The following is a 27546-nucleotide window of genomic DNA, read 5'->3' as shown; positions in this document are numbered from 1 at the left end:
ACCGATCCATCTCTCGTGATACAGCGGGGGGCGTCGCGTCTCTCATCGCACTCGAAACAGAAAAACCGACAAGAGTGAATCAAGAATCAAGACGCTTGAAACATAACTCAACGTTTACAATGTCCAGCACTTGCTATTTAAATCATGAAGTTCCGATTAAAATTAAATATACACGCAAGAATAGCACCCACACCCCTCTGTTTAATAATAATGGTTTGTTCCTGAGGGTCACAGAGGGGGATTTCCAAATGCATTTGCGCAGCCTGGTTAAAATCAAGTTAAAATCCAATGCGCGGAACAGTGCGGTCATGTGTAAAATGCAATACAATGTGTGCAACATGGTGCAAAATGTACATTCTAATTCAATTACCCTATGTAACTATGTAACATAGTTCAAACTGATGATATTATAAATTTGTAACATACAGTCTGTAAGGTTTTTTTTTCTTTCTTCTTTTTATTTCTTGTGCAGTAAGACTAGACGAATTGTTATTTAAATGCAATTCTTTTACATTATCCTTTTTTCTTCCAAGAATACATTTTTCTCCTTTTTTTGTTCCTCTCTGACAGATAAACTAGCAAAATAAGGGGAAGGAAATGTTACTCATCTCATTAACATTCGCAAAAGTCACCAGCAGAGGGAGCAAAGAGGAAGGGATGAATCAGTAATGTGGCATCATCATTGAGACAAATATATAAAAGAAAAAAAAAACTGTGTATGCATATCTATATGCATATTCTTCTTAAACCAATAGAAAAGCACATGACCAGGCTCTATAAAGCTGCCAGAGTTTTATGTGTTTGATAAACATTGGTAGGAGTGAACTGGGTGTAGCAGCTCCTCATGCATTGACTCATCACAGTCGCAGTCAAGCATAGAAACTAAGGAGCTCAAAAGGTCAAAATATCTATAAACCAAGTTCCCACCTTTCCACAGAACACAGGGTGTTCATGACTAACCCACCGCCGTCTTATCACTGTCATACACCGTGCAATCTGCCTGTCGTCTCACCCACCCTGCTGGATTCGGGAATCCCAACACTGACTGTGATTTATCAGTCTGGAGTTCGCTCTGTGACAGTTTAGCATTGACTCTGATCATCTCTGTGAACAAATGAAACTCTGTGACAGTATAAAAATAAAGTCCATCTCAATGTCCAGATGAGAAACAGAGCTGCTATTGAAAGTCTCTGTGTAACCGCTGGAGCTCTTATCTTCGCTAGCTGATTGAAGTCAATTATTAACCTGTTGTTTAAAGAGAGAAGAAACACACGGTGAATTTTTATGAGAGTACAAGAACATAGTCTGGTATCATCTTTCAATTTTCTTTTAAAGTCACCATGGAATCCAAATAATGGACCATTCTTATTTTTACAATTTCCATTTCATACCAAGTTTCCTAAAAAGCAGGGGGGCGGGGGGTTTAGACAGAGGTTAATGGGGTGTATATAATGTTTCATTAATATTCTACAATGGAATGTTCACCCAAACATTCTGTCCTCATCTACTCATGTTGTTCCAAGCATGCATGAGTTTCTTTCTTCTTTTTTGTTAAACACAAAAGAAGATACTTTGAAAAGTGTTGTCATCCAAACAGTTAACAGCTATTGACCTCTACTGTATTTTTATATTCAGAATTTGGTCTCCCTCCCCTTCATGAAAGAAAGCATTGTTTGTGACACAGAGGCTCTCTCTACATTTATTTGCATAACTCGCATAGCTTTCATGGACTATTATTTATAGTGACTAAAAATTAGAATTCTCTTCATTCTATAAAAAAATGTTGAACTTGAACTCGGTCCCTCATAGACCAGCTCTGTCTTTAATATCCACATTGTGCCAGTGACTCCTTTACTCCCACATAGTTGCAAAATCCTTGGCTTCATTTCCAGTAATTCTGGCCAAAAAATATTTTAAGAGCAATTAATGGGTGTCTTATCTTGACTTACTTTTGTTTGGGAAGATGTAGAAGAAACAATGAAATTGTTTCTTGCATTTCTTTTGAGTTGTGAAACGGTTTAAGGTGAGGATTGGATGGGTGAGTGGAAAAGTTAAACTGTTATGAAATACCTTATAAGTGTATTTAGTGTACACTATTGAGTGTAAACGTGAAATTGAACATCCTTTATATTTTATACTTGATTCCGTGTTCATTTGTAGCTCTCATCTCAACAATTTAGTGTCCTTATAGTCACTGTTACAATACAGGAGTTTGCATTTAACACTTTTGCAATGTTTATAATACCTGAGAAATTACTCTGACTTGATTTGGTATAATGGTTATTCGCATACAATATAATCACTGCACGGGAAAATGTTCATTTCAATCTTGTGCATGTTACATAGAGCTAGAAGATACTGCTAACTATTTAAAAGAAAAGACCTCATTTGTTTTGACTTGTACAAAGACAAACAAAAGTCAGCTATTCTATATTCTTTACTATTTTTAAATAGACATGAATAGTGTTTTAGGCAGGAGGTCCTTGGAAATAATCAGATTTTGAGCATTAAAAAGTTTGAACACTGAGATTAACCTGTAGAGAAGTAATTTATACAAATGATTTCCTAAGCAGAAAAGGGGGAATTAAAAGATTATCCAATAATCCCGCATTTCACACTAGTGCCAAAAGTTCATCTTTTGTAATGTCTAAAGTTAGTCATTTAGTTACCAAGGGCATACGAATTTCAACAAAGAGCAATGAACACAGGCCTAACTGAAACCACGAACTGTAAAATAAATAAATAAAAAGACCTGTCCAATTTGCTAAATCTTGAGTTTAATTATTTAAAATCACTGCATACCCAGATGAACTTAAAAAAGAAGCATGTTTTGTTATCTCTCCCATGAAAACCATGAACACGTTGTTTCTGGATGAACGTTCCAAACGTCCATTCTTTTAATGTTACATTTTTTAGAACGTTACATGTGAACATTCTATTTTATAATTTTGCCGACATTTTTGGGAATGTTACTTTAGAATGTTTTCTGAAACATTTTAAAAACGACAGCTGAACATCCAACTAAAAGGTTTAATATAAACGATGCTTTTTTGCCAAGTAACATTTAGAGAACATGAGTAGCCGAAAGCCATAACTCTGAATAAACGTTAAAAACTTTGAGAGCCAGTGATAGATCTGAGAACGTTCATGGTGAGCTGTAATGTAATGCAGTAAGTCTAATGTAATGCAATGCATGTTTTATATGTTTTATATTTGTGGTAGACTATTATTTTGAGTCGTTATGTTGATGGTGTTGTTATCAGTGCTGAGGGTGTGTCCCTCCGCGCTCTCCCGAAGCTCCGCCCGCCGCTGACCGCTCTTCAGTCCGGGTCAGAGTTCCGCGAGTAACGGAGGAATGGCGAAGGTCTGCGGCAGTCTACTGTTCGGGGCGCTGGTTCTGGCGGTGAGCAAACACACTCAAAAGTTTCCAGTGTTCATAATGACTTGTATATAATAATATTCAATCTTTTTTATGCATCCTCAAAGTTTCGTTTCTTCAATATTATTGTTTTTCTTTCTTTCTAAACCCTCTCTGAACGCTTCTTTAACAATGCGTGTAAAAAGCACAATAATTCAGTCTGCTTGACGTGTGTAAGGTGCTGTTTTCTGTTCGTGTTCACAGCTAGGATCGAGTGTGGGTGGGTTTGCTCTCTCAGGAGCTCATTCTCTCACTGATGTGTGATAGTCAGCAAGGGGTTTATGAGTTTACTGAACCCTGGGAAGATATTAATTAAAGAAGTCTATATACAGGCTAGATGTCTCTTAATACTGACTCTGTTTTCATATGGATAGATGTTATTTGTTAAATCATTGCATTGCCAGATTGCCAGAGGAAGAGCATAATCTGACTCAGGGTGGGAATTACAGAGGAAGTCAAAACAAAAGGTCTTCGGCCTCAAGGGAAGGCTGATTCTTCAGGGCATTATTTTGATTAAAACTAACACAAACTATATAATAATTATTCTTTTTTTGTTATCTGTAGTACTTTGAAATCAACTTCCCCGCAGTAATGGCTTTATTTTCACCATCGCACACAATGTAGCCAGCAAAAAATTTATTTATAAATATACTTGTTTACAAGCAGAGAACAGAATAATTCGAGAGCATGGTTAAGATGAAACGGGAAACTGGATTTATGGGGGGAAAGTCATGTTAATTATTGTCTTGTGAGCAGAACATTATTATTTTTTGTTTGCATAGAGCAATCAAGCTGTAAATCTGTCATATAGTATGTATGTTATATTACCTGTTTTACTCCTCTCCAGTTTAATTTATCACATTATTTAGTTGGAATGGACACGTTTTTGTGTTTTTGTAGATACTGAAGACTTCAGCGTCAGAAGGACAACAGAAGAAAATCAGACAGAAGAGAGAGTGGATTATCCCACCCCACAAACTGAAGGAAAATGTTGATTACACGAACAGGGAATTCATAGCCAAAGTAAGATCTTCGTTTTTGGTTTTCTCTTGAGTGTTTATTATTATTTTTTTTGGCTGGGGGGGGGGCACTTATTATTATTATTATTATTATTATTATGAATAATCATATTTAACATGCAACAGAACCTTATCAAACATAAGTGAGTGATGTTTTTATGAACTTTTGAGCTGGAAATTAAGGTGGTATTTTGGAAAATCTTGCCAGATTTAAACTTTTTAAGCATGTTTTCCAATGTTCTGCAATGAATTATCATTTAGTAGTATGAATAAACTTTAGTTATGTAACGTTGCATTGTTAAAAAATATATTGTTTTACATTATTCTAATTTTTTAACTGTATTAAATGGATTTGTTTGCAGATCCGTTCAGATGAGGAGACCAGGACAAGTATACAATATTCACTGACTGGAATTGGTGCTGATAAGCCTCCCATTAACTTGTTCACTGTTAATAGTGAGACTGGCGTGGTCAGGATCCATGGAGTGTTAGACAGAGAGAAAACTCCCGTTTATTATGTGAGCAGATCTTTCATCTTTTACACACGATTATAAACATTTATTGCATGGGTGTCTGTCCTAGCCTGACTAATCTATGGAAGGATATTGATGAGTCAGTGAGAACTTGAGATAGCATCTAGCAGCAACTTTTCACAGGAGAGCTGGATTTGGGATTGTCATGACATGATGAATGTCATACATTCTGTCTGAATGACTCGATTACTAAATGAGGTGCAGCTCATATTAAAAATCAGCTTTTTATCCAAAGCGACTTACAAATGAGGACAATGGAAGCAATCAACAAAAAGAGCTATAATGATATATAAGTGCTCTAACAAGTCTCAGGTTAACACAGTACATGGAGCAAGGACTTTTAAATAAGATAATAAATAAAAAGAAAACAGATATAATAGAAAAAGAATAGCACAAGCTAGTGTTAGAGGTCTTTTTTTTTTGCTATTGTTAATTGTATAATAAATTAAAAGAAAACAAATCGAATACAAAAAGATTAGAAAGCTATTAAGATTTATTTTGTAATTTTTAAAGAATAGAATTAGAATAGAATGTTTTATGTTTTAAGCCGATTCTTGAAGATGGCTAAGGACTCGGATTGAGTTGGGGAGTTCATTCCACCAGAAGGGAACATTTAATTTAAAAGTCCATAAAAGTGACTTTGTGCTTCTTTGGGATGAACAATCAAGCGACGTTCACTTGCAGAACGCAAGCTTCTAGAGGCACATAAGTCCGAAGAAACAAATTTAGGTAAATGGGTGCAGAGCCAGTGGTAGTTTTGTAGGCAAACATCAATGCCTTGTATTTTATGCGAGCAGCTATTGGAAGCCACTGCAAATTGATAAACAGAGGTGTGACGTGTATTCTTTTTGGCTCATTAAAAATTATTTATTTATTTAAATCTTGTTGCCGCATTCGAGATTAATTGTAAAGGTTTGATAGAATTGGCTGGAAGACCTGCCAAGAGAGCATTGTAATAGTAAAGCCTGGACAGAACAAGAGCTTGAACAAGGAGTTGTGCAGCATGTTCCCAAAGAAAGGCCTGATCTTCTTGATGTTGAATAAAGCAAATCTGCAGGATCGGACAGTTTTAGCAATGTGGTCTGAGAAAGTCAGCTGATCATCAATCATAACTCCAAGGTTTCTAGCTGTTTTTGAAGGAGTTATGGTTGATGGTCCTAACTGCATGGTGAAATTGTGATGAAACGATGGGTTTACTGGAACCACAAGCAGTTCTGTCTTGGCAAGGTTGAGTTGAAGGTGATGGTCCATCATCCAGGAAGAAATGTCAGTTAGACAAGCTGAGATGCTAATAGCTACCGTCGGATCATCAGGATGGAATGAGAGGTAGAGTTGAGAGTCATCAGCATATCAGTGGTATGAAAAGCCATGTTTCTGAATGACAGAACCTAATGATGCCATGTAGACAGAGAAGAGAAGTGGTCCAAGAACTGAGCCCTGATGCACCCCAGTAGTTAGATGTTGTGACTTGGACACCTCACCTCTCCAAGGTACTTTGAAGGACCTATCTGATAGGTAAGACTCAAACCACTGGAGTGCGGTTCCTGAGATGCCCTTTGCCAATAATGTTGATGAGGATCTGGTGGTTAATCATGTCAAAAACAGTGGACAGATCAAGCAGGATAAGTACTGAAGATTTGGAGTCTCAATTGAATGTCCACTTCTGAAGCCAGATAATAGAGACAAATAGTTGCAATGTCATTGAGTTGGTGAGTATGTATTTGTTTCACAGAGAAATCATGATTCATTATTAAAAATTTTGAATCAATTTTAAAACCAGCTCAATGCACATTCAGAAATCTCAGTGGATTTAGAAACATGGCACGTTTTAAAGGAATAGTTCACCCAACAAAAAAAAAAAAAAAATTGGGCCATCCTGAATGTAGATGAGTTTGTTTCTTCATCAGATTTGGAGGAATGTAGCATGGCATCACTTGCTTATCAGTGGCAGTGAATGGGTGCCGTCAGAATGAGAATCCAAACAGCTGACAAAAAGATCACAGTAATCCACAAGTAATCCACTCAACTCCAGTCCATCAGTTAAAAATCCACCCACATATTTGTTTAGGACTGTTTTAGACTGTTTTTACTTGTTAACGGTGATTGGTCTTAATTAAGATTGACCTTTTCACTAGAGGAAGTGTTATGTAAGGGATAATGTGCATCCATCCGGTTCTTCTCTCAGAATAAACCCCTACAGGGTGATCAGGACCCCGATGTGAAGCTATTTGCCACATAAGTAAATAATTAGACACTAAATATTGATCTGAGTTGAAATATTTGAACACAAAGTTTCAAGAACACAGCAGTTGCGAGAAAGCGGCAAATTCAAACTAGATGGACATTTAAGGGAAACGGTGCAGTCAAACCATCTATTACACAACTTTTCACCACATAAATAAGGAAATAAAAGATTTTAAATGAAAATATTTTACAATCTTAACAGTTTATTAGTTATTTTATAATCCATTAAAGGGTACAAAAAAAATAGTAGCAAAATGGCAGCAGCTGCGTTTGTATGAAATGAGAGTGAGTCTGCAATGCCAGGATGACATAATTAAATAATTTAACACCATTTTGAATCGAGTTTTTATATTTTATTAGCTAAATAAATGCAAAGCTTCCACCAAGAAAAGCTGTTCCTAGCAAGAGTACATGCCGACTGCTGTTACCCGGATGAGCCTGTGTTATCAGCTTTTACCGGTTGTTATCGAGGAGTAACATACCTCGGAAAGTTGCGACTGACCAATCAGAATCAAGTATTCCACAGAGCCGTGTAATAATTTAAAAAATAATTTAACTGATCGACTGGAATGGTGTGGATTATTGTGAGGTGTCCAAGTCACAACATCTAACTACTGGGGTGCATCAGGGCTCAGTTCTTGGACCACTTCTCTTCTCTGTCTACATGGCATCATTAGGTTCTGTCATTCAGAAACATGGCTTTTCATACACTGCTATGCTGATGACACTCAACTCTACCTCTCATTCCATCCTGATGATCCGACGGTAGCTATTCGCATCTCAGCTTGTCTAACAGACATTTCTTCCTGGTTGATGGATCAACACCTTCAACTTAACCTTGCCAAGACAGAACTGCTGTGGTTCCAGCAAACCCATCGTTTCATCACAATTTCCCATCAAGTTAGGCAAATCAACCATAACTCCTTCAAAAATAGCTCGAAGCCTTGGAGTTATGATTGATGATCAGCTAACTTTTTCAGACCACATTGCTAAAACTGTCCGATCCTGCAGATTTGCTTTATTCAACATCAAGAAGATCAGGCCCTTTCTTTGGGAACATGCTGCACAACTCCTTGTTCAAGCTCTTTTCTGTCCAGGCTTGACTATTGCAATGCTCTCTTGGCAGGTCTTCCAGCCAGTTCTATCAAACCTTTACAATTAATCCAGAACGCGGCAGCAAGATTAATTAAGATTAAAGATTAATTTTTAATGAGCCGAAAAGAATACACGTCACACCTCTGTTTATCAATTTGCACTGGCTTCCAATAGCTGCTCGCATAAAATACAAGGCATTGATGTTTGCCTACAAAACTACCACTGGCTCTGCACCCATTTACCTAAATTTGTTTCTTCAGACTTATGTGCCTCTAGAAGCTTGCGTTCTGCAAGTGAACGTTGCTTGATTGTGCCATCCCAAAGAAGCACAAAGTCACTTTTACAGACTTTTAAATTAAATGTTTCCTCCTGATGGACTGACCTCCTATGGAAGTAAAATAATGACGTATGTCTTTGAAACAAAAAGGCATGCTGAATAGCACTGTCTGAAAAAAAAAAATTAATTGCATTAACAGTACTTGCATTTTAATGCCTTGTATTTCCAGGGCTTGCATCTTCAGGTCCTGAAATTTAATATAGTTGTTCGTTTAAGCTGTGAATAATTCAATAAAAAATATTTCACACACTTTTTCATAATTAAAAAAGCAAAGCTTCCACCAAGAAAAGCTGTTCCTAGCAAGAGTACAGCGCCGACTGCTGTTACCCGGATGAGCCTGTGTTATCAGCTTTTACCGGTTGTTATCGAGGAATAACATACCTCGGAAAGTTGCGACTGACCAATCAGAATCAAGTATTCCACCGAGCTTCATAAAAATTTTCCTACAAACACAGAGCTTTTGTCTTCTCAAGATGTTAACTGATCGACTGGAATGGTGTGGATTATTGTGAGGTGTCCAAGTCGCAACGTCTAACTACTGGGGTGCATCAGGGCTCAGTTCTTGGACCACTTCTCTTCTCTGTCTACATGGCATCATTAGGTTCTGTCATTCAGAAACATGGCTTTTCATACCACTGATATGCTGCTGACTCTCAACTCTACCTCTCATTCCATCCTGATGATCCGACGGTAGCTATTCGCATCTCAGCTTGTCTAACAGACATTTCTTCCTGGTTGATGGATCATCACCTTCAACTTAACCTTGCTAAGACAGAACGGCTTGTGGTTCCAGTAAACCCATCGTTTCATCACAATTTCACCATCAAGTTAGACACATCAACCATAACTCCTTCAAAAACAGCTAGAAGCCTTGGAGTTATGATTGATGATCAGCTAACTTTTTCAGACCACATTGCTAAAACTGTCCGGTCCTGCAGATTTGCTTTATTCAACATCAAGAAGATCAGGCCCTTTCTTTGGGAACATGCTGCACAACTCCTTGTTCAAGCTCTTGTTCTGTCCAGGCTTGACTATTACAATACTCTCTTGGCAGGTCTTCCAGCCAGTTCTATCAAACCTTTACAATTAATCCAGAACGCGGCAGCAAGATTAATTTTTAATGAGCCAAAAAGAATACACGTCACACCTCTGTTTATCAATTTGCACTGGCTACCAATAGCTGCTCGCATAAAATACAAGGCATTGATGTTTGCCTACAAAACTACCACTGGCTCTGGCTCTGCACCGGTTGTTATCGAGGAATAACATACCTCAGAAAGTTGCGACTGACCAATCAGAATCAAGTATTCCACAGAGCCGTGTAATAATTTTCTTACAAACACAGAGCTTTTGTCTTCTCAAGATGTTAACTGATCGACTGGAATGGTGTGGATTATTGTGATGTTTTTATCAGCTGTTTGGACTCTCATTCTGATGGTACCCATTCACTGCAGAGGATCCATTAGTCCAGTGTTTCCCAATAGTGTGCCATAGAAAATTATCAAAAACTTTCTTATCTCTGTTATATTTTGTTATTATTATTTGATATCAGTCCTATTGGTCATCGTTATGTCTGTGTGACGAGTGGGGCGGTGCCGAGATCTGTGGGAACGGAGCGAGGCCGGTGGAGTGATTGGAAACACCTGCTCCACTCACCGGTCTCGAGTCCCATGGAGGAGATTGGACGGATACAAAAGAGGAGCGATGACAGTGAAGGACGAGAGAGGACCAGGCCTGGGCTTTGTTTTGTGTTTGGTTTTTATTTGTGCGCGACATTCGTCCGTGAGGGCCTGTCGTGCTGTTTTGTGTTTATTTGGTTATTAAAGTTTTGATTTGATTGTCCGCCGGTTCCTACCTCCTTCTTCCCGTGAATTTGCAATTTGAACGTGCAATTTGAAGACAGACATCTACTTCTTCACAACACAAGCGTAAATAAAGAACTGAGGTTTGAATAAGTACAGCATTTCTTTACTCAAGATACACTGTGTGGTGAATTTTGCTTTCGCCAACCTAGAGACCTAAAAACTAAAATCAGCTTTAATATCTAATGTAAATTAGAAAACCATATGGCCTACTGATAATATACAAAAATTGCAAGGTCTCTGGAAGAGGTTTGGGTAAGTGATAGTGAGCCGTCCGGTGGCGGTGACTTCATCCACTGGTTGTGCTAGTAGCAATGCAGTGGGCAAAGGAGCCAGAATCCATTTCAACAGCCTTGAACACGAAGTGATGGAGGATGCTGATCTCCTGGAGCACCAAAGGGTACTAAAATCTGGAACACACAGATGTGGCTCTGGAGTAGGTGCAGAAGGTCGTTGCCTGGAACATGCATGCAAAGGTACCTTGTAATAAAGGATTGCTCGCCGGATGTCTGTGTATCTTCTGCATCTCTGGGCTAGAGACCCAGAATTTGGTCCATCCGCATCGTTTCTTTAGGATGGAGACTCAGGACGTGCTGCCTCTGTTGTTGTCTCGCTGGATGAAGACTTTAATATCTCTCTCCTCGCAGGCTGGGTGCTTAGAACGTGGTCATATCTGTTGCTGACTTAAAGCTGGAGACTCAGGATTTGGTATCTGTTATTGCCTCTTCCCTCATGGGCCAGAGGCTCAGAATGTTGGTGATCTGTTGCAGTCCTTTCCTTGACGAGACAGTGTAGCTGTTATTCAATACATTTTGCAGTGTTACAAACACACCGAGTCCAAACCTGATGGAAGAAGACTGAACTTTCATGCATGCATTCATTAGTCCTTGAAAAGCTGAGTTTGTGTAAGATGTTGCACTACACATTGCTGTCACTGAGAATACTTGTATTAGTAGTTAGTGTAGTAGTGTAGTGTAGTAGTTTGCATCAGTTTAATGTTTGAGAGCATAGTTATGAATGGATTTGGATGGAACTCTGTGATCTCTCTCTTTGTTTTACCTACTGCTTCTGCGTCCAGGGGTCCTATGGAATTTTTTATGTTGGTCACAGTCCAAAACCTTATGAATCAGTCTGTTGGTGAGCGAAGGAAAGAAACTGCATTTTGACCAGTAGGAAGTCCTGTGCTTCCTGGGCTTTACAACAAAGGTATTTTTCTTACCCTCTTGAAAATAGTGTCTGGCTGTCGTCCTGGAATCTTTATCTGATAGGGTTGGACAGTTTTCTAATGTTAGTCCACCAAGATCCCATCAAAATGAAGCAAACCGTTGTCCTCTATTGTGGTCAGAGAGAGGCCCTGACATAAACTGGGCCCTGGAATGTGCTCTCCTCTACAGCTGTCTATAAAGGCGGACTTTCCCCTCCCTTTTCTATGTCATTGTGTGGGAGTTTTTTTTTTTTTTTACATATCAAAACACTGGGTTGGGAAACAATGCACTCATCAGCAAGTGATGGAATTCTAAATAGTTTTTACCAGATTGTTTCATAAGCCCTGAGGTAAAAGTTTGTTTATTTGGATATTAACTGCAAACACCAGGCTTGCATGAACATGACCATCACTAGACAACAAATGACTTAAACTTTAAAAAAAATAGTTTAGCAAGCTTATATGAATGGATAGAGAAAGTTTGTGCTTGTTGATAAGAGTTCAATACTTAGACCGATCAGAGAAACAGAATCTCCTGAGTCAAACAGAGGAGTTCTGACATGGTTAACCGAAAAGGCAAGGTTTCATGATATTTCTTGGACAGCCTGGCTGATCATCTCTATCAGGAATACTTAATTTGTGTTTAGTTGAGTGGGTGTTTGGTGTATTGCATTGTATTGCACTGATGTCCTGGAATACAGTTTTAGAAAACAAATCAAGGAGAAAATGAAGGGTGACGAGAAAAGGATATGGATGAGAAATATAAATGTCTGTCATTAATCAGATTATATATATATATATATATATATATATATATATATATATATATATATATATATATATATATATATATATGCTGTGACTTTAAGAATTTATACTGAATGTAGAAGATGGCTGTTATGACTCTTATGTAATTTGTGAAATGTTTAAATATGTTCCTGTATTCCAGCTCCAAGGGGTGGCCAAATTTCTGGATGGCAGTTATGCTGAGAACAATATTGATTTGAGAATCGTGGTGGAGGATGAGAACGATTGTGCTCCTGTGTTTAACCTGACAATGGGAGCTGTTTATGAGCGGAGCGCAACAGGTACTGCCATCATTCATCATACTTTTGACACAATCATGAAATTAGCCTAATCAGACTCACTGCAAACATGTGCTTCCACCTACATTTCTGCAAAACTTTGGTGTAGGGGATATTTCCAACACAATAAAGCATTAACCTTTAGCGACACTCCTGTACTGTACTGTACCTGAAGCAACATAATAAAAACACAGCAATATGCATTATCAACTTAATAATATTACATCACCATGTAATAATATTACAAACCAGTTCAGGGCATGTCAGTGAATTGGCTGGTGCTGCAAGCAACAAGTGGACATGATGAACAGTGATAAGCTTTTATTAGGCTGATGATACACAGGGTAACTTTTTGAGCAAATTTGCTTGGGCACTTTCCCGTTGGGAATGGGTAACACATTTCGGTAGCACTTTATTTTACAGTCCTGTTCCCCATGTACATACTATGTACTTATTATAGTAATTACAATAACTATGTAATAACTAGGTACTTACCCTGAACCTACCCCTAAACCTAACCCTACCCCATGTAGTTACCTTGTATTACCAGAACTTTCTTAGATAAGTACACTGTAAGTACACTATAAGTACATGTAAGTACAAGTACTGTAAAATAAAGTGCAACCCACATTTATGGATAATTTAGATTGGTCTTGGGCCATGTGTATCACCTGGTTGCCTATTTACAGCTCAAAAAGCTGCCTCATGTATCATTAGCCTTTTGGTTGAAAAATATCTTTACATGACTTTACCAAGTACTTAATTACTGTACTTAAAAAACACTGTCTATAAAGGTGAATGTTTAAAGAGCAAAGAAGAGTCTTAGCATTTGCTGTTTTAGCCAATACACTTTTGCACGTTTTAAATATCCTTTGCGTGGAAGTTTGTCTTTTATATCAAGAGATTTTGTGCCAAATCTATTAAACAACAAGAGAAGCTTAGCGCCCATATTCACTGAACAAAATTATAAATGCAACACTTTTGTGTTTGCCCCTATTTTTCATGAGCTGAACTCAAAGATCTAAGACTTTTTCTATGTGCACAAAAGACCTATTTCTCTCAAATATTGTTCACAAATCTGTCTAAATCCGTGTTGCCGAGATAATCCATACGCCTCACAGGTGTGGCATATCAAGATGCTGATTAGACAGCATGATTATTGCACAGGTGTGTCTTAGGCTGGTCATGATAAAAGGCCTCTCTAAAATGTGCAGTGCATCTCCATGGATGAATCACAGTTTTCACTGTGTTGGTGGGGTTATGGTATGGCCAGGCGTATGTTATGGACAACAAACACGTGCATTTTATTGATGACATTATGAATGCACAGAGATACTGTGATGAGATCCTGAGGCCCTTTGTTTTGGCATTCATCCATAACCATCACCTCATGTTGCAGCACGAATGCAGGTACCACCGGTGCTCCACCAGAGCACCACTGGTGCTTGTGCCCTTAAAACATGATCCTCTTTTTTAAAAGATTTTATTTTGCCTTTTTATGCTTTAATTCAGATATTAGAGTAGGTGGACAGAAAGTGAAGTGGGAGAAAGAGAGGCGGAGGGCAGGGCCGTCGCAAGTGGGGTGAAATGTGGTGACGATTATAGGGGCCCACGGCTGAGGGGGGACCCCCAGCGATCTCAACTGACTGGCTGAGTCCAGCCTAAAAAAACGCTCAGGACAGTTGATAGGCTGCACGTTGTCATGAATGCTTATCATTTCAGTAGGCTACTCAAAGAGCCGCATCTCACGGACAGCAACACCGAACCAAGATCTCCTTCAGGAAGTTCCTGTCCTCCTGCACCTGAATGAACAAATACAAATCCCTGTTTAAAGAAACAGAAAAAGATGTAAAAGAGCCCAGTTCAGCACCCCCCGGTGTTCTGGTGTTAAGGGCTCACACAGAGACGTGTCTCAAAGTGCTTAAACACAGACTCTGCCTGTTCTTTCTTTTGTACTGACAAATACATACAAAATATCTTAAAATTCCTATCTTGAAAAGTTTGTTCAGTTATGTATTAAGTGAAAGTAAACAGTTGAGAAAGAAATCGGATTAGTATCATTATAATGGATGCACTGTCTCTTAAAGTGACCACACCTTATTTACTAGCTCTGCTGTCGGTGTCTTTAATGTTAAATCCAAGAAAATGAGAGACAGAAAATTACTCACTGCTCTTGACTCTTGAGTCAGTGTTTCTCAATATATGCTGCAAGTAAATACACAATTGCTTGTGAAAGTAAACTTTTGTTTTGCAGTTTTATTAAACTGATAAAGACCTGGAGAAAGTCTGCAATGTTTTTACTGACATATAAAAAAATTCTTAGCATTTGACAAAGCATAGGTAACAAATATACAAACAAATACATAGTGTAAAATAAAACGATATGAATAATATGAAAGTATTGTGTATCCATGATACATGAAATTTGAATATGTTATAATTCGCTATGACATTTGTTTGTGATGTTATGTAATATTTATTGTACATTTGCTACTACTGTGCTTGACCACAGCACATCTCAATTATCACAAAGCTGCGTTCTATGTTCTTGTGTTCTTCCAAGTTCATTCTTTCAAGGTAGTCTAGCAAGACTAGTCCCCATGAGAAAATAAACTTGATTATGATGAACAAATTAGTGTTAGCACTCAGTTGACTGTAGCTGTGGTAGTTGATTGTAAGCCAATGCTATTTATTTTATTATTATTATTCATCTTTTTATGTTTCTTTAAAAAGCGCATATAAAATAATGTGAAGTTCATCAATATGCTGTACAATTACACAATAAATATAATTTTTATTTTATTTTAAATGATAATATGGTACCATAACATGATAACACCATAACATAAAACAATCAGTCATTGACTGACAGCATCAAATACATAAAATAAATAAGAGCCCCTTTCTAGTTAACCTGTTGAACCATACACCAACGCAAGTAAAAGTGATTTCGTGGATGGCCCTATGTATTTGGGACTCGGCTTGCGTCTAGACAGCCGGAGGCGTATATCCCTAGGTTACTGCTCTGTGAACGTCTGCCTGGTTCTTGTGCCTCCTAACTGCCCTTTGCAGATGGACATGTGCAGAGTCCCAAACCCTCTCGCTTTCCTGAAACCAATAGTTGACTGCTGGGACCTCAGAGGGCTCTCCTGACCATGGGAACAGAGGTGGCTGGAAGCCAAGCACACATTGGAATGGTGTTAGGCCTGTGGTGGACTGGCAGAGAGAGTTTTGAGCATATTCAGCCCAGGGAAGATATCGGCTCCTAGTGTGCTGGTGGTCATGGCAGTAGGATCTCAGGAACCGTCCGATCTCCTTTATCTTTCTTTCCGTCTGACCATTCGATTGAGGATGGTAGCCAGATGTTAGGTTTACGGATACCCCTAGGAGACGGAAGAAGGCCTTCCAAACTCTGGAAATAAAAACTGGAAAAAAAACTGTAAATAGGTCCTCTGTCCGAGATTATGTCTTTGGGTAGCCCATAGTTCTGGAATAGCTGATTGAATAGGGCTTCAGCAGTCTCCATGGCTGATGGCAGTCCTTTTAGTGGAATAAGGCGACAGGCTTTCGAGAAACGATCTACTGCCACAAGAATGCAAGTGTAGGAGTTAGAGTTGGGCAGATCTGAAATGAAATCTACTCCTATGTGTGACCAGGGTCGGCGAGGAATAAGCAGTGGAAGAAACTTCCCCTCAGGAAGATGGTGTGGTACGCTGGAGATGGCACAGGTGGAACATCCTTGAATAAAGCGTTTGATTTCTCAGGACATGCCAGGCCACCAATATTGGTTGCAGATGAGCGAGAGGGTTCATTGGCTGCCGGGATGTCCTAACCCTAAGGAGGAGTTCATCAGGGGCAGTCGTAGAGCTGATGGGACATAGGTTAGCCCTTCGGGAACTCCCGGTGGAGCAGGTTCAGTAAGAGTTGCTTGGGCAATCTGATCATGTAGAGCCCAATGGATGGGACTGACAATGATGGCTGGAGGGAGTATGGATTCTGGTGGCCGGGTGGCTTGGTCTGGGGCATGAATGCGGGAAAGGGCTTCGGCCCTTTGGTTCTTTGTTCCTGGATGATACGTCACTGTGAATCTAAACCGGGTGAAGAATAGTGCCCATCTGGCTTGATGAGGGGTTTAGGCGTTTAGCTTCCCGGAGGTACTCTAAGTTACGATGGTCATTGATAACTTCAAATGGATGATTGGCTCCCTCCAGCCAGTGACGCCATTCCTCCAATGCAAGTTTGATGGCTAGCAGTTCCCGATTGCCAATATCATAATTCTGCTCCGCCGGGGATAACTTCTTGGAGAAGAAGTGAAAGTGAAGTGACATTCAGCCAAGTATGGTGACCCATACTCAGAATTTGTGCTCTGCATTTAACCCATCCGAAATGCACACACACAGAGCAGTGAACACACACACACACTGTGAGCACACCCGGAGCAGTGGGCAGCCATTACGGGGAGCAGTTGGGGGTTCGATGCCTTGCTCAAGGGCACCTAAGTCGTGGTATTGAAGGTGGAGAGAGAACTGTTCATGCACTAACCCCACCCACAATTCCGTCCGGCCCGAGACTAGAACCCACAACCCTTCGATTGGGAGTCCAACCCTCTAACCATTAGGCCACGACTTCCCGCAGGCGCACGGATGGAGCTTTGGTGGAACACCCTCCCGCTGTGATAACACCTCTCCCACACCTGTCGTAGAGGCATCGACTTCAACAACGAAGGGCAAATCCGGGTTAGGGTGGACCAAAGTGGGAGCTGTAGTGAGGGCTAATTTTAACTGGGAGAATGCCTGTGATGCTGCTGGAGACCATGAGAGATGCTTGGGCGTCTTCCGTAGGAGGGAAGTGAGGGGGGCTGCTAAGGTACTAAAGTTATTGATGAAGCAGCGATACAAATTAGCAAAACCCAGGAATCATTGGAGTTCCTTGACAGAAGTAGGAATGGGCCACTGCCAGACAGCTTCCACCTTCTTCAGATCCATTTGTACACCCCTGGCATCAATGATGTAGCCCAAGAATTGAATAGAGGAGCGGTGAAATTCACATTTTTTGAGTTTGAGGTACAGTTGATTTCCCCTCAGTCTTTGGAGAACCTGTGTCATGTGAAGATGATGATCGGCCTTGTTTTTGGAGTATATTAGGATGTCAAACCGAAGTAGGTAGTCCTGGAACACCTCATTCATGAAGGCCTGGAATACAGAGGGCGAGTTTGCTAGCCCGTATGGCATGACCCGGTATTCATAGTGCCTTGGTGGTGTGATGAAGGCAGTCTTCCATTCATCCCCCCTCCGTATCCGGATGAGGTTGTACGCACTGCGCAGGTCTAACTTGGTGAAGATGGAAGCCCCTCTCAACATCTCGAGTGTTGCTGGTACCAGGGGAAGGGGATATTTGTACAGTATGGTCTGCTTGTTAAGGGCCCGATAATCAATGCATGGTCTTAAGCCTCCGTTTTTCTTGGCTACAAAGAATAAACTGGAAGCGGCAGGGGAGGTAGAAGAGCAGATGTACGACGATGATGATGAAGGTGATCTGCGGACTGGAGGTCGGGAGTCGGGTGAGTCTAACACACATGCGATAAATGAGACCAGACGTCCAGACGTTAGGTGTCTGTGAGTGAGGGTTTATATGTCAGTTTACTCAGGTGAGCAGGAACGGGGAGGTTGAGCTGTAGGGTCTGACTCTGCTTGGTTGGCTGGATCCTTGACAACTTGGGGATCAATGTGTTCTATAGCACCTTTGCACAACGACACCTGAAATTTGTGTGCAAGTGCCTATGCCTGACGTAGATCATAAACTATTGTCTGTCTGTGAACAGGAGGTCCCCTCGAAAGGGTAATCAAGAGCCACAGATTTATTGTTATTGATCTCCAATGATTCAATTGACTTTCCGTGAAAAATCTCACTATTGACATGTGAGCGTTAATCCTCCCGCAAATGCTTTCCTGTAAAGGTGTGCGGGTAGGGTGATGTTGTGGACCTGGGGTCGGATGTGAGACTGATGTCTACGTGGTTAAGTCCCTTCATGTCTGGGAGGAGGTGGTAGTGGAGTAGTCTGAAAGTTCAGATGGTGAAAATGTTGAGAAGATCTATAAATGGGTCTTACACCAACATTGTGAAAATGAGTACCAGAGGACTCTAGAGGAGGCCTGGGTCCTGGGGCAGTCCCCACATGATGGGAGCGAGTTTCAGATACTGATATGCGCCTATCCAAGGCTTCCTGAGCAGCTTGTCAAAAATTTGACCAAGAACCAACAGCAATCTCTGCGAATTGTTCCTACATACCTCCGGCAAGGAGGACTGGGCCAACCAAAATTGCCATTGAGCTTGCACAAGAGTACCTAAGGCTGTTCCACAGTGATTGGCAATAAAACCCATAGTCTGCAAGGTAAATTTACTTAAGTCTGTCACTAACAGGTCAGATTAAGTTTCTCTCAGAGAGGAGTATAGAGCCACAAGCATGTGCGCCAAAGAATTAGAAACATGGTCAAGGCTCGCTGTAGCATTGTATGCTACACTCCTACACTCAACATTCTCAAGAAGCCCATCATCAGGAGATACAATAAGGGCTGCCACACTAGATTCTATAGGTGGCATGCTACCAAGTCCTACTGTGTCTGGTTCTTGCATTACAGCCAGTGTGCAGGCTACGTTTATAATGCAGACACCAATACAGATGTAAAGTCATTGCACTGAGGCATTGTAAATTATGTTCTCTGTGCACAACACAGAAAAATATTCTCAGAACCCACTGTTGTTTGATGGGGGATCTAGATTGATGTGGGCAAGCATAGCTTTTAACATTCCATCCAGGACGGAAGATGACCTACCTGATTTCTCAGACACAGCCTTACTGCCAGAGTGCTAAGATGGATCTGTAGGCAGATTTTCCTCAGCACCCAAAGTAACATCTGGAATGGTTTCAAAAAGTGAGTAAGTGGCAGCCACTGACATCACATCAAAATCCTGTCCTGTATGCATCATTGGTGAGGGTGTCATAAATAACTCAGGCTGAACTTTCTCTTGTACATCTGTATCAGGCTGAGCTTTAGCCAGAAATGGCAATAACAACTCTACGGCAGAAGAAAATCCAATCAACTTTGCGTGCTAATCTGAAGATTTAGAAGATTTAGAAGATTTCTTAGCCCTCTTTCCACTTTGAGATGCTTGGTGATATTGGATGAAAGTAAAAACTATCCAAAGCAGATTCTAGATTTTAGCATTCCTGGCACGGGTTAGTCAGTGCCTCCCTTAGATGATTAATACCTAGACAAGCAGGAGATTGGCGATGTCCATCCATGATATCCATGACATTGAGGCATGTAGAACATTGAAGTGTATATATGGTAAATCAATACTCCCCCAAAAGGTTGATAAATCCACGCCTTAATGATTCACGCCGGGATCATAAGCGAATACAATCTCAGCCGAGGCAGCCAGGTCTTTCGAGTGTATATTGTCACAGAGGCATTCAAATTTGCCAGGATCCATTCAGCAGATTGAAGTCTCTTGTGTGATGAAATCCCTATCTCACGATTGCTGTGTGCCGCGAGATGGAAGTCCAACAATCATATACTCAACAAGCGAGAATGAGAAAGAGGTTGAGGTCACGTGCTAAGGGGTAAATATATTTCAAGGCATGTCACGAGTCACAAGGTGAAAACTTTGTCATTCGATTCTCAGTCAAGCATGAGCAGAGGGAGATTTTTCCCTAGTGCCTTCAGCACTGTCTCTGGTGGTCTGGAGTGAAAGGAAATAGAACTGGTTTCAATTATAAAATCAAAATCCCACCATTACTGAAGCCAACCGTATTTTTATATTCTTACACAAACATTTTCTGTGCCAATGCATACATACTGTACAAACATACATATATCTCTTTAAAACTATTCACAGTGATTTGATAATATTCAGGCCAGGTGATTTGTCTGATCAGGGCAGATGATGAAATTCATCTTGGTGCTCCAGCTGTCATGATCATGACAAAATCAATCTCTTTTTTGTATGTTTTTGGCTTTGTGCAAATAGGTTCTATTAGGTAATTCTTTTTAGTTTTCCACACCCTATTCTTTTATCCTGATGAAATCTTTGCCATGCTTTTTGTACACAGTCATAACCATAAAGACTGTTGTTCTTAAAACACTTAACAACTGGACTGTGCATAGCCCAATGTGTGTATGAATGATTACTGAATTATTGGCTCATTTGACTCATTATCAACCACAGACTCATTCAATAATGAAACCCAGAGTGTTGCTCATTGATGCACAACAGTTCTGCTGTGGCTATTTTCGTTTGCAAAATTGAGCTAAACCAGACAATAATGTGTTTAAAAAGTTAAACTTTGGTGCGAGGACCCTTTTGGAATGGGTCAGTTTCTTCTTCTTCTTCTCCAAAATGAATCGGATTTTTTAGGCCTTAAAACTCGAAAACTCCTGAAACTTTGCACGCATACCAGAAGTGGTGAACATTTACATCTGATATGGGTTTTAGAAGTGGGTGTGGTAAAATGGCTCAGTAGTGCCACCTATAACATTTCAACGAAGTACCTGTGTTTTGTGCGAAACACAGGTACAGGTAAATGTGCGAAATTCGGTAGACACATTTAACACACCAGTTCCTACAAAGAGCTCCCCAGCTACGAAGTCCGAAACCCAACAGGAAGTCTGTCATTTTGAATTTTCTCTGTAAGTTTTTTGCCATTTCAGGTGTTGTATTTAAATGAACTCCTCCTAGAGATTTAAACAGATGAACACCAAATTTGATCAGTGTAAACTAAAGCCTTTGGGATCTTAAAAAGATCTTCAGTTTTCGTCAAAGGGAGTATACGTGGTGGCCAGACAAACTTTGATGTTTCATCATGAAATAGGAAGTTTTTATAACTCAGGCAAGCATTGTCCGATCAGCCGTTTGATTAAGAGTTTGGTTCAGAACAAATTCCCATGCGCATATTTAGTAACAGTCATAAAGCCACTTGCTGGCAACAGGAAATGACTTGTTTTACACTAAATTAAACATGCAATCTGCATTAGACTTCTCATGTTTGGTTAGAGTCATGGTCTGAAAGCATCTAAAGGCCAATATACAGTTATAATCATAGCATCACCTGTTGGCAATAGGATATGTCATGTTTTACACTAACTGAAACATGCCATGTTTAATCTGCACCAAAATTTAAATGTTTGATAAAAGTTTTGGCCTGAAGACATCTACATGGCAATATTCAGTAATAGTCATAGCGCCACCAGCTGGCAGCAGGAAGTTTGGCTCATATAAATGACTTTGACATTTTCCTCCTATATTTACTCCTTTAAAGTTTCACTGTTTTCCCAAAGGCACCAGGTGGCCTTTCAATGCTGCTTGCAGCTTTTTTTTTCTCTCTTTATTTTTTAATCACACTACATTTACATGTTAAATCAACAGACATATTATTTATATATTTTAAACATTTGAATAGTTGATGTCGCTAGTCTGTCTGTCCACCACTTCACTGTGCCATTTCATATCGCTGTCCCTCTTCTCCTCCCCCAAACACTTTTAAAAAGTCTGGAGCCGAGGCTGATAACAGCACGACTCTGAGAGCTGAGTGCTGGAGAGAGCATGTCATACTCATGACTGATAACAAATGCAAGAAACACTCAGCTGAAAAAATAACAAAATCCAGTGCAAAACTGTCATTGAACGTTCATGAACTGTGGTATGAGACTCTCTGGCTTTTTGTGTTCTTTAATGCAAAACTGAAAAAAAAAAAAAAAACGTTCAATCTTTTGGTTTAATGATGATTTTGAATGCAACACTTAGGAAATTTTACTCAGAACTGGATATACTCGACACTGCCTTGATCTTACTGATGCATGGCCATACTGTTTGTTGAGTAATGACAGAGAACAGATGTGTCACTTACTTCAGGTACACAAATCAATTGCTAGGAAATGTTGAATGTGTTCGGCCTCATCTCTGGAAAAAAAATGAAGATATCACTGAGGCACATACATAGTGTTTATAACAGTAAATCATGTCAAGAATGGCTTTAACCGGGACTTTAAAAACTGCCAGGCTGTTAGTGAGGCCGAAGACTTTGACCCCATAGTCAAACTCAAAGGTCAGTAGAGTTGTATTTAAGGTAGTTTATTTTACCCACAACAACCAATGCATGGTCTTAGACCACTGTCTTTAATTGCACACAATGGCTAACCCAGATTCAGCAAGAGAATTGGTACTTTTTTAAATAATTTTCATGAATTCTCACAAACAACAATTATATGTGTAAGCAGGGCTGTGTGACAGCTATTGGGAAAGAAGAATAGATCTTATATTCAATGAGCACAGATTATGTGTTGCTTTTTAAATGATTAATATAGGCCTCATTGATCTGAGCTTATGCACAGATTTTGTCAGTGTTCACTTAAATCAGTGATCCCCAAATCTGGCTCACGAGATCCAGCTTCCTGCAGAGTTTAGCCCCCGACTCTAATTAAACACACCTGCCTGTGATTTTCTAATGATCCTGAAGACACTGAATAGCAAACTCATGCGTGTTTGATTAGGGTTAGAGCTAAACTTCGCAGGAAAGTGGATCTCGCGAGCCAGATTTGAGGATCACTGACTTAAATGATAAAAACACTTCTGCTAAAGCAAACATGCCATTTTAGCTTGCTTTGACAAGCCGTTGAGTTTTGTTATCATGACTTATACTTGAACGCTCCACATCACAATTTCAATGCTGTTCCAAATGAACAAGAAAAGCAAGATTAATGCAGACAAGAAAAGCACAAACTGTTTATGTTTTGCAAATGTCAAAATGTAGTTTACAAATCAAGTGTTTAAGAGGTCATACAGTACTGTGAAAGGATAATCTGCCCGTAAACATAATTTGTGTGAATAGGAATACATGTTTTGTCAGCGTCTTTAGGTGATTTTGAAGTTTTGCAAAAATTAGGCAGTGGCAAGTTTTTCAAATAATATTGGTTTGTTCATTAAAGGTTCACATATTCACTCAGGAGTTTATTAAGGGAAAACTCTTAATGAGTATGTGTTCCCTAAAGAGTTACCAGGAAAACAAACAAACTACATTTGCCAATATATAGACAAAATCAGCTCTACAGGTTGTTTGAACAATACTGAATACAGTTAAACGTTTCTCAAAGTTTATTTGTATTAAGTCTACCGCATGTAATTTTTCAGGTCATTTTGTAATGACGGTCACCGCAACAGACGCAGATCAAGAAGGAACTCTGCATACAAAAATCGCCTACAGCATTATGGAACCGAATCCCGGGAACATGTTCTTCATCAATCGAGAAACTGGTGGGATACACGTCCAGCACAACATGCTCGACAGAGAGGTATGCAGTCGCTAATATTTAAATGATTACTGCATTTCCAGACAGTAATAGGTTTAGCTTGAATCCCGCAATAGACAGAATATTTTCAAATTTTGTTTTGTAGTTTCTGACTTTTTTTTTTAAATCAAATTTATTTTTGATTAAAGATTGAAAACGTCTGATTTCCTGATATTCTAAATAGTGGTTTCTTCTAGGTTTATGGATAATTTTGCCACGGACTTGACTTCATTCATGCATTGCTGCACTGCAATAATTTATTTTTCCATCAGGAAATGCAAATTACGTTTTTACAGAAGCATAATTGATTTTGCATGGTGAAGTTTTAATTTTTCTGCTTAAGTGTTTCACTTTATCACACTTTAAAAGATCACACTTTATTTTAAATTGCAATTCTCATTACTAACTAGGACTTTTATCTCAACAAACCCCTAATCTGCTGCTTATAAATAGTTTGAAGGTAGTTGTTAAGTTTAGGTATAGCATATGATTCATGCAGAACAATACATTAATATGTGGTATATAAGTACTAATAAACAGCCAATATGCTAGTATACATGCTAGTTAACAGTGAGAACTTGTCCCCAAAAATCAAGTGTTAGCAATGCGAATTGTATTGCATGTTTACTTCCACATGTGATTGATGTATGTGCTGTTCTCTTTACAGAAACAAGAAAGATACACATTAATTATTATTGGAGCCGATATGGGTGGAAATAAGGGTGGAAAAACAGGAACAGGAACTGCTATCATTAATATTCTTGACGTCAATGACAACATTCCCACTTTGGAGAAAAACTCTGTGAGATTTTGTCCTTTGAGCATTACCACACCAATATGTACCAAATAAATTTTACACATCTTTAGTTAATTATTTGTTGGGAAAATGTTTATGCACATACTTGTTAATCATACATTTGATTAATGGGAAATGTTTTGTAATATCAGAAAATAATTAGTTAGGTTAGCTGTTCTTGAAAGTACATCTATGCAAAATTACTTTGGTTTTCAGTATGAGTGCCGTGTGGAGGAAAACACTAGAAATGTGGAAGTGATGAGGTTTCAAGCAATCGACGCGGATCTGATCTACACTGAAAACTGGCTGGCCATCTTCACAATCGTGTCAGGAAATGAAGCTGGTTATTTCTCCATAATCACAGACAACAAGACCAACGAAGGCATCCTGATTCTTCATAAGGTAGACTGATCAGTCTGTCATTTTTCTGTTATGCCTTTACAAACACTGCTTTGTTTTTCTTTGCACACACCAGCTGTCAAGATGAATATAGTTTTAATTGCACTGTCGTTCAACAGCATCTCTGCAAAACCTGCATTACATTCTGACAGATTAAACAAACAATCTGCACTGAGATGTGCCGTGTGTTCATAGCAGAAAGGTGATTTTTGATTTACACATGCAATATACACAGTAAAGTATACCTTACCTAGCAAGGTAAGTGAGAGTCACGGACACAGACGAGGCATTGAATTGCCAGACAAATCCCCGGGGGGTGATTTATTGAACAAATTGAGTAAATACTGTGAACGGTGCTCTGGAACGGTCATGCTCAGTTGCCAGGCTTCGTACAGGGTAGTCTGTATTCATGTGAAGTGAAGCATTGATCCTCAGTCGCCGGAGGTTGTAAGCTGAGGGAGAGGACAACATGAGTTCTGGAGAACTAGCTCACCCTTTCCTTCTCTTTCTCTGTATATATTGCCTCCTGCTGATGCAGTGCAGGTGAAAATGATCAGCAGGTGTTCCCCGTTGAGTGTTCTGGGAGCGGTGTATCATTGGTCACACTGACTCTGCCTTGGCTGGCTGTTAGGTCCAGGGTAGAAATAAAGCGTGCCCTACCTCGTCGCTCTAGCAGTTCATCCACTCGGAGCATGGGGTATCTGTCGAAGCTTGAGATCTCAGAAGTCTTTACAGAAGAGGAGAGTGCTGTTTGGTTTGGGGACCATAATGATAGGGCTGGACCACGGGCTACGTGATGGTTCGATTAGCATTCTTTAAACTTCCTCCTCGATAGCCTGCCGGTGAGCCTCAGGTAACCCGTTAGGGACATTGCCAGATGATGAGGTCGGGCCTGGTGATATTGGATCACACTGGTCCATCCCAGGAGCTCTCTAAAGACTTGACTTCCACAACATCCACAAACTGACTGACCAGGGTGCTTAGCTTCATCTTCTGTTCACTAACAACTGGTCCCCCATATCCACGACCGGAGGTTCAACTCTAGCGAGGACTGCCAGTTGTTCTGGTGGAGCAGGCTATCTCTTCAGGAGATTTATATGGTATAGCTCCTGCTCCTGCCGTTGACCCAGCTGGCGAACCCGATAGGTGACTGGCCTCACCTTCTCTGTAATGGTATATGGCCCTTGCCAAGATGCCAGGAACTTAGATGTGGCTGTAGGTACCTGAACAAGCACTCGCTCACCTGGTTGAAATTCCCGGGCTTGGGCAGGTCGGTCGTATATCCATTGCTGGGTGCGTGGGACTCCACCAGATGTTCCTTTAAGAGTGACATGACCCTCTTGATTCGCTCCCTCATCTCCCGTACATGCTCAGTCACAGTTCTGTGTGGGATGGGCTGCTGTTCGCAGGCTTCTCTGGCCACATCCAACAATCCCCGGGGTTACCTACCAGGTACATTCCAGTGCAGCCGAAGGGCACCTCAATGATGGGTAGTGGGACCTGCCCAACCTGCCAGCGGACCTCCCCTCAGCGTCCTACCCACAGCCCGTTGATATCACTACCCATCATTGAGGTGCCCTTCGTCCACATTGGAATGGACCTGGTAGGTAACCCCAGGGATTGTTACCCATCTACCCATCATTGGGCAGGTCTGGCAATGATGGGTAGTGGTATCAACGGGCTGGGGGGAGCACACTGAGGAGTGGTCCGCTGGCAGGTTGGGCAAGTCTGGCAGTACCGCTTGACTTCGGTGTCCATACTGGGCCAGTGAAACAGATCCCGTATTCTTTGGATACTATTTTTCATGCTTAGGTGTCCTGCCATTGGAGAAGAGTGGGCCAGTTTGGCGACTATCTCTACCTTGGTCCGATGAACTACTAGAAACAATTGTCCTCCCCCCACCACTGTGCGAAGCAGTAGAGCAGACCCTTCTTGACCACGAATTACGGGAGGGGTCCTGCACCAGGTGGCCAACAGTGCAGACTGAGCTTCTCCCGTTGTCCAGAAAATACAGAAGTGATCAGATAGTGCTCCATCCTTAATAACATTGGATGAACAGTTTATACCCCTACTGATGATTAAATCTATGTCCACGTTTGTGTGTGGGTCCATGCACATGCTGAATCAGGTCAAAAGTGTTTACAACAATTAAAAAAAAAATTAGTTTTGTTTTCTGCATTATCTATGTAAAAATATTAAAATTCCCCTG

The 27546-nt window shown here is 40.2% G+C and overlaps 1 protein-coding gene across 3 annotated transcripts in view; it reads left to right on the top strand.

Moving 5' to 3' along the window:
• The first annotated feature begins 3278 nt into the window (after positions 1-3278).
• Positions 3279-27546, top strand: part of dsg2l (desmoglein 2 like) — a 40179-nt gene continuing 15911 nt past the window's right edge. For all 3 annotated transcript variants that reach the window (XM_026207046.1, XM_026207047.1, XM_026207045.1), the window contains exons 1-7: positions 3279-3403; positions 4319-4441; positions 4800-4955; positions 12662-12800; positions 23985-24145; positions 24810-24944; positions 25155-25340. In XM_026207046.1, the coding sequence (XP_026062831.1) occupies positions 3356-3403; positions 4319-4441; positions 4800-4955; positions 12662-12800; positions 23985-24145; positions 24810-24944; positions 25155-25340 (948 nt within the window). In that variant the 5' untranslated portion in view covers positions 3279-3355. The remainder of the gene's footprint in view (positions 3404-4318; positions 4442-4799; positions 4956-12661; positions 12801-23984; positions 24146-24809; positions 24945-25154; positions 25341-27546) is intronic.

The sequence above is a fragment of the Carassius auratus genome, chromosome 27, assembly GCF_003368295.1.
Source record: "Carassius auratus strain Wakin chromosome 27, ASM336829v1, whole genome shotgun sequence".
NCBI lineage: Eukaryota > Metazoa > Chordata > Actinopteri > Cypriniformes > Cyprinidae > Carassius > Carassius auratus.
This window is presented reverse-complemented; position numbering and strand designations above follow the sequence as displayed.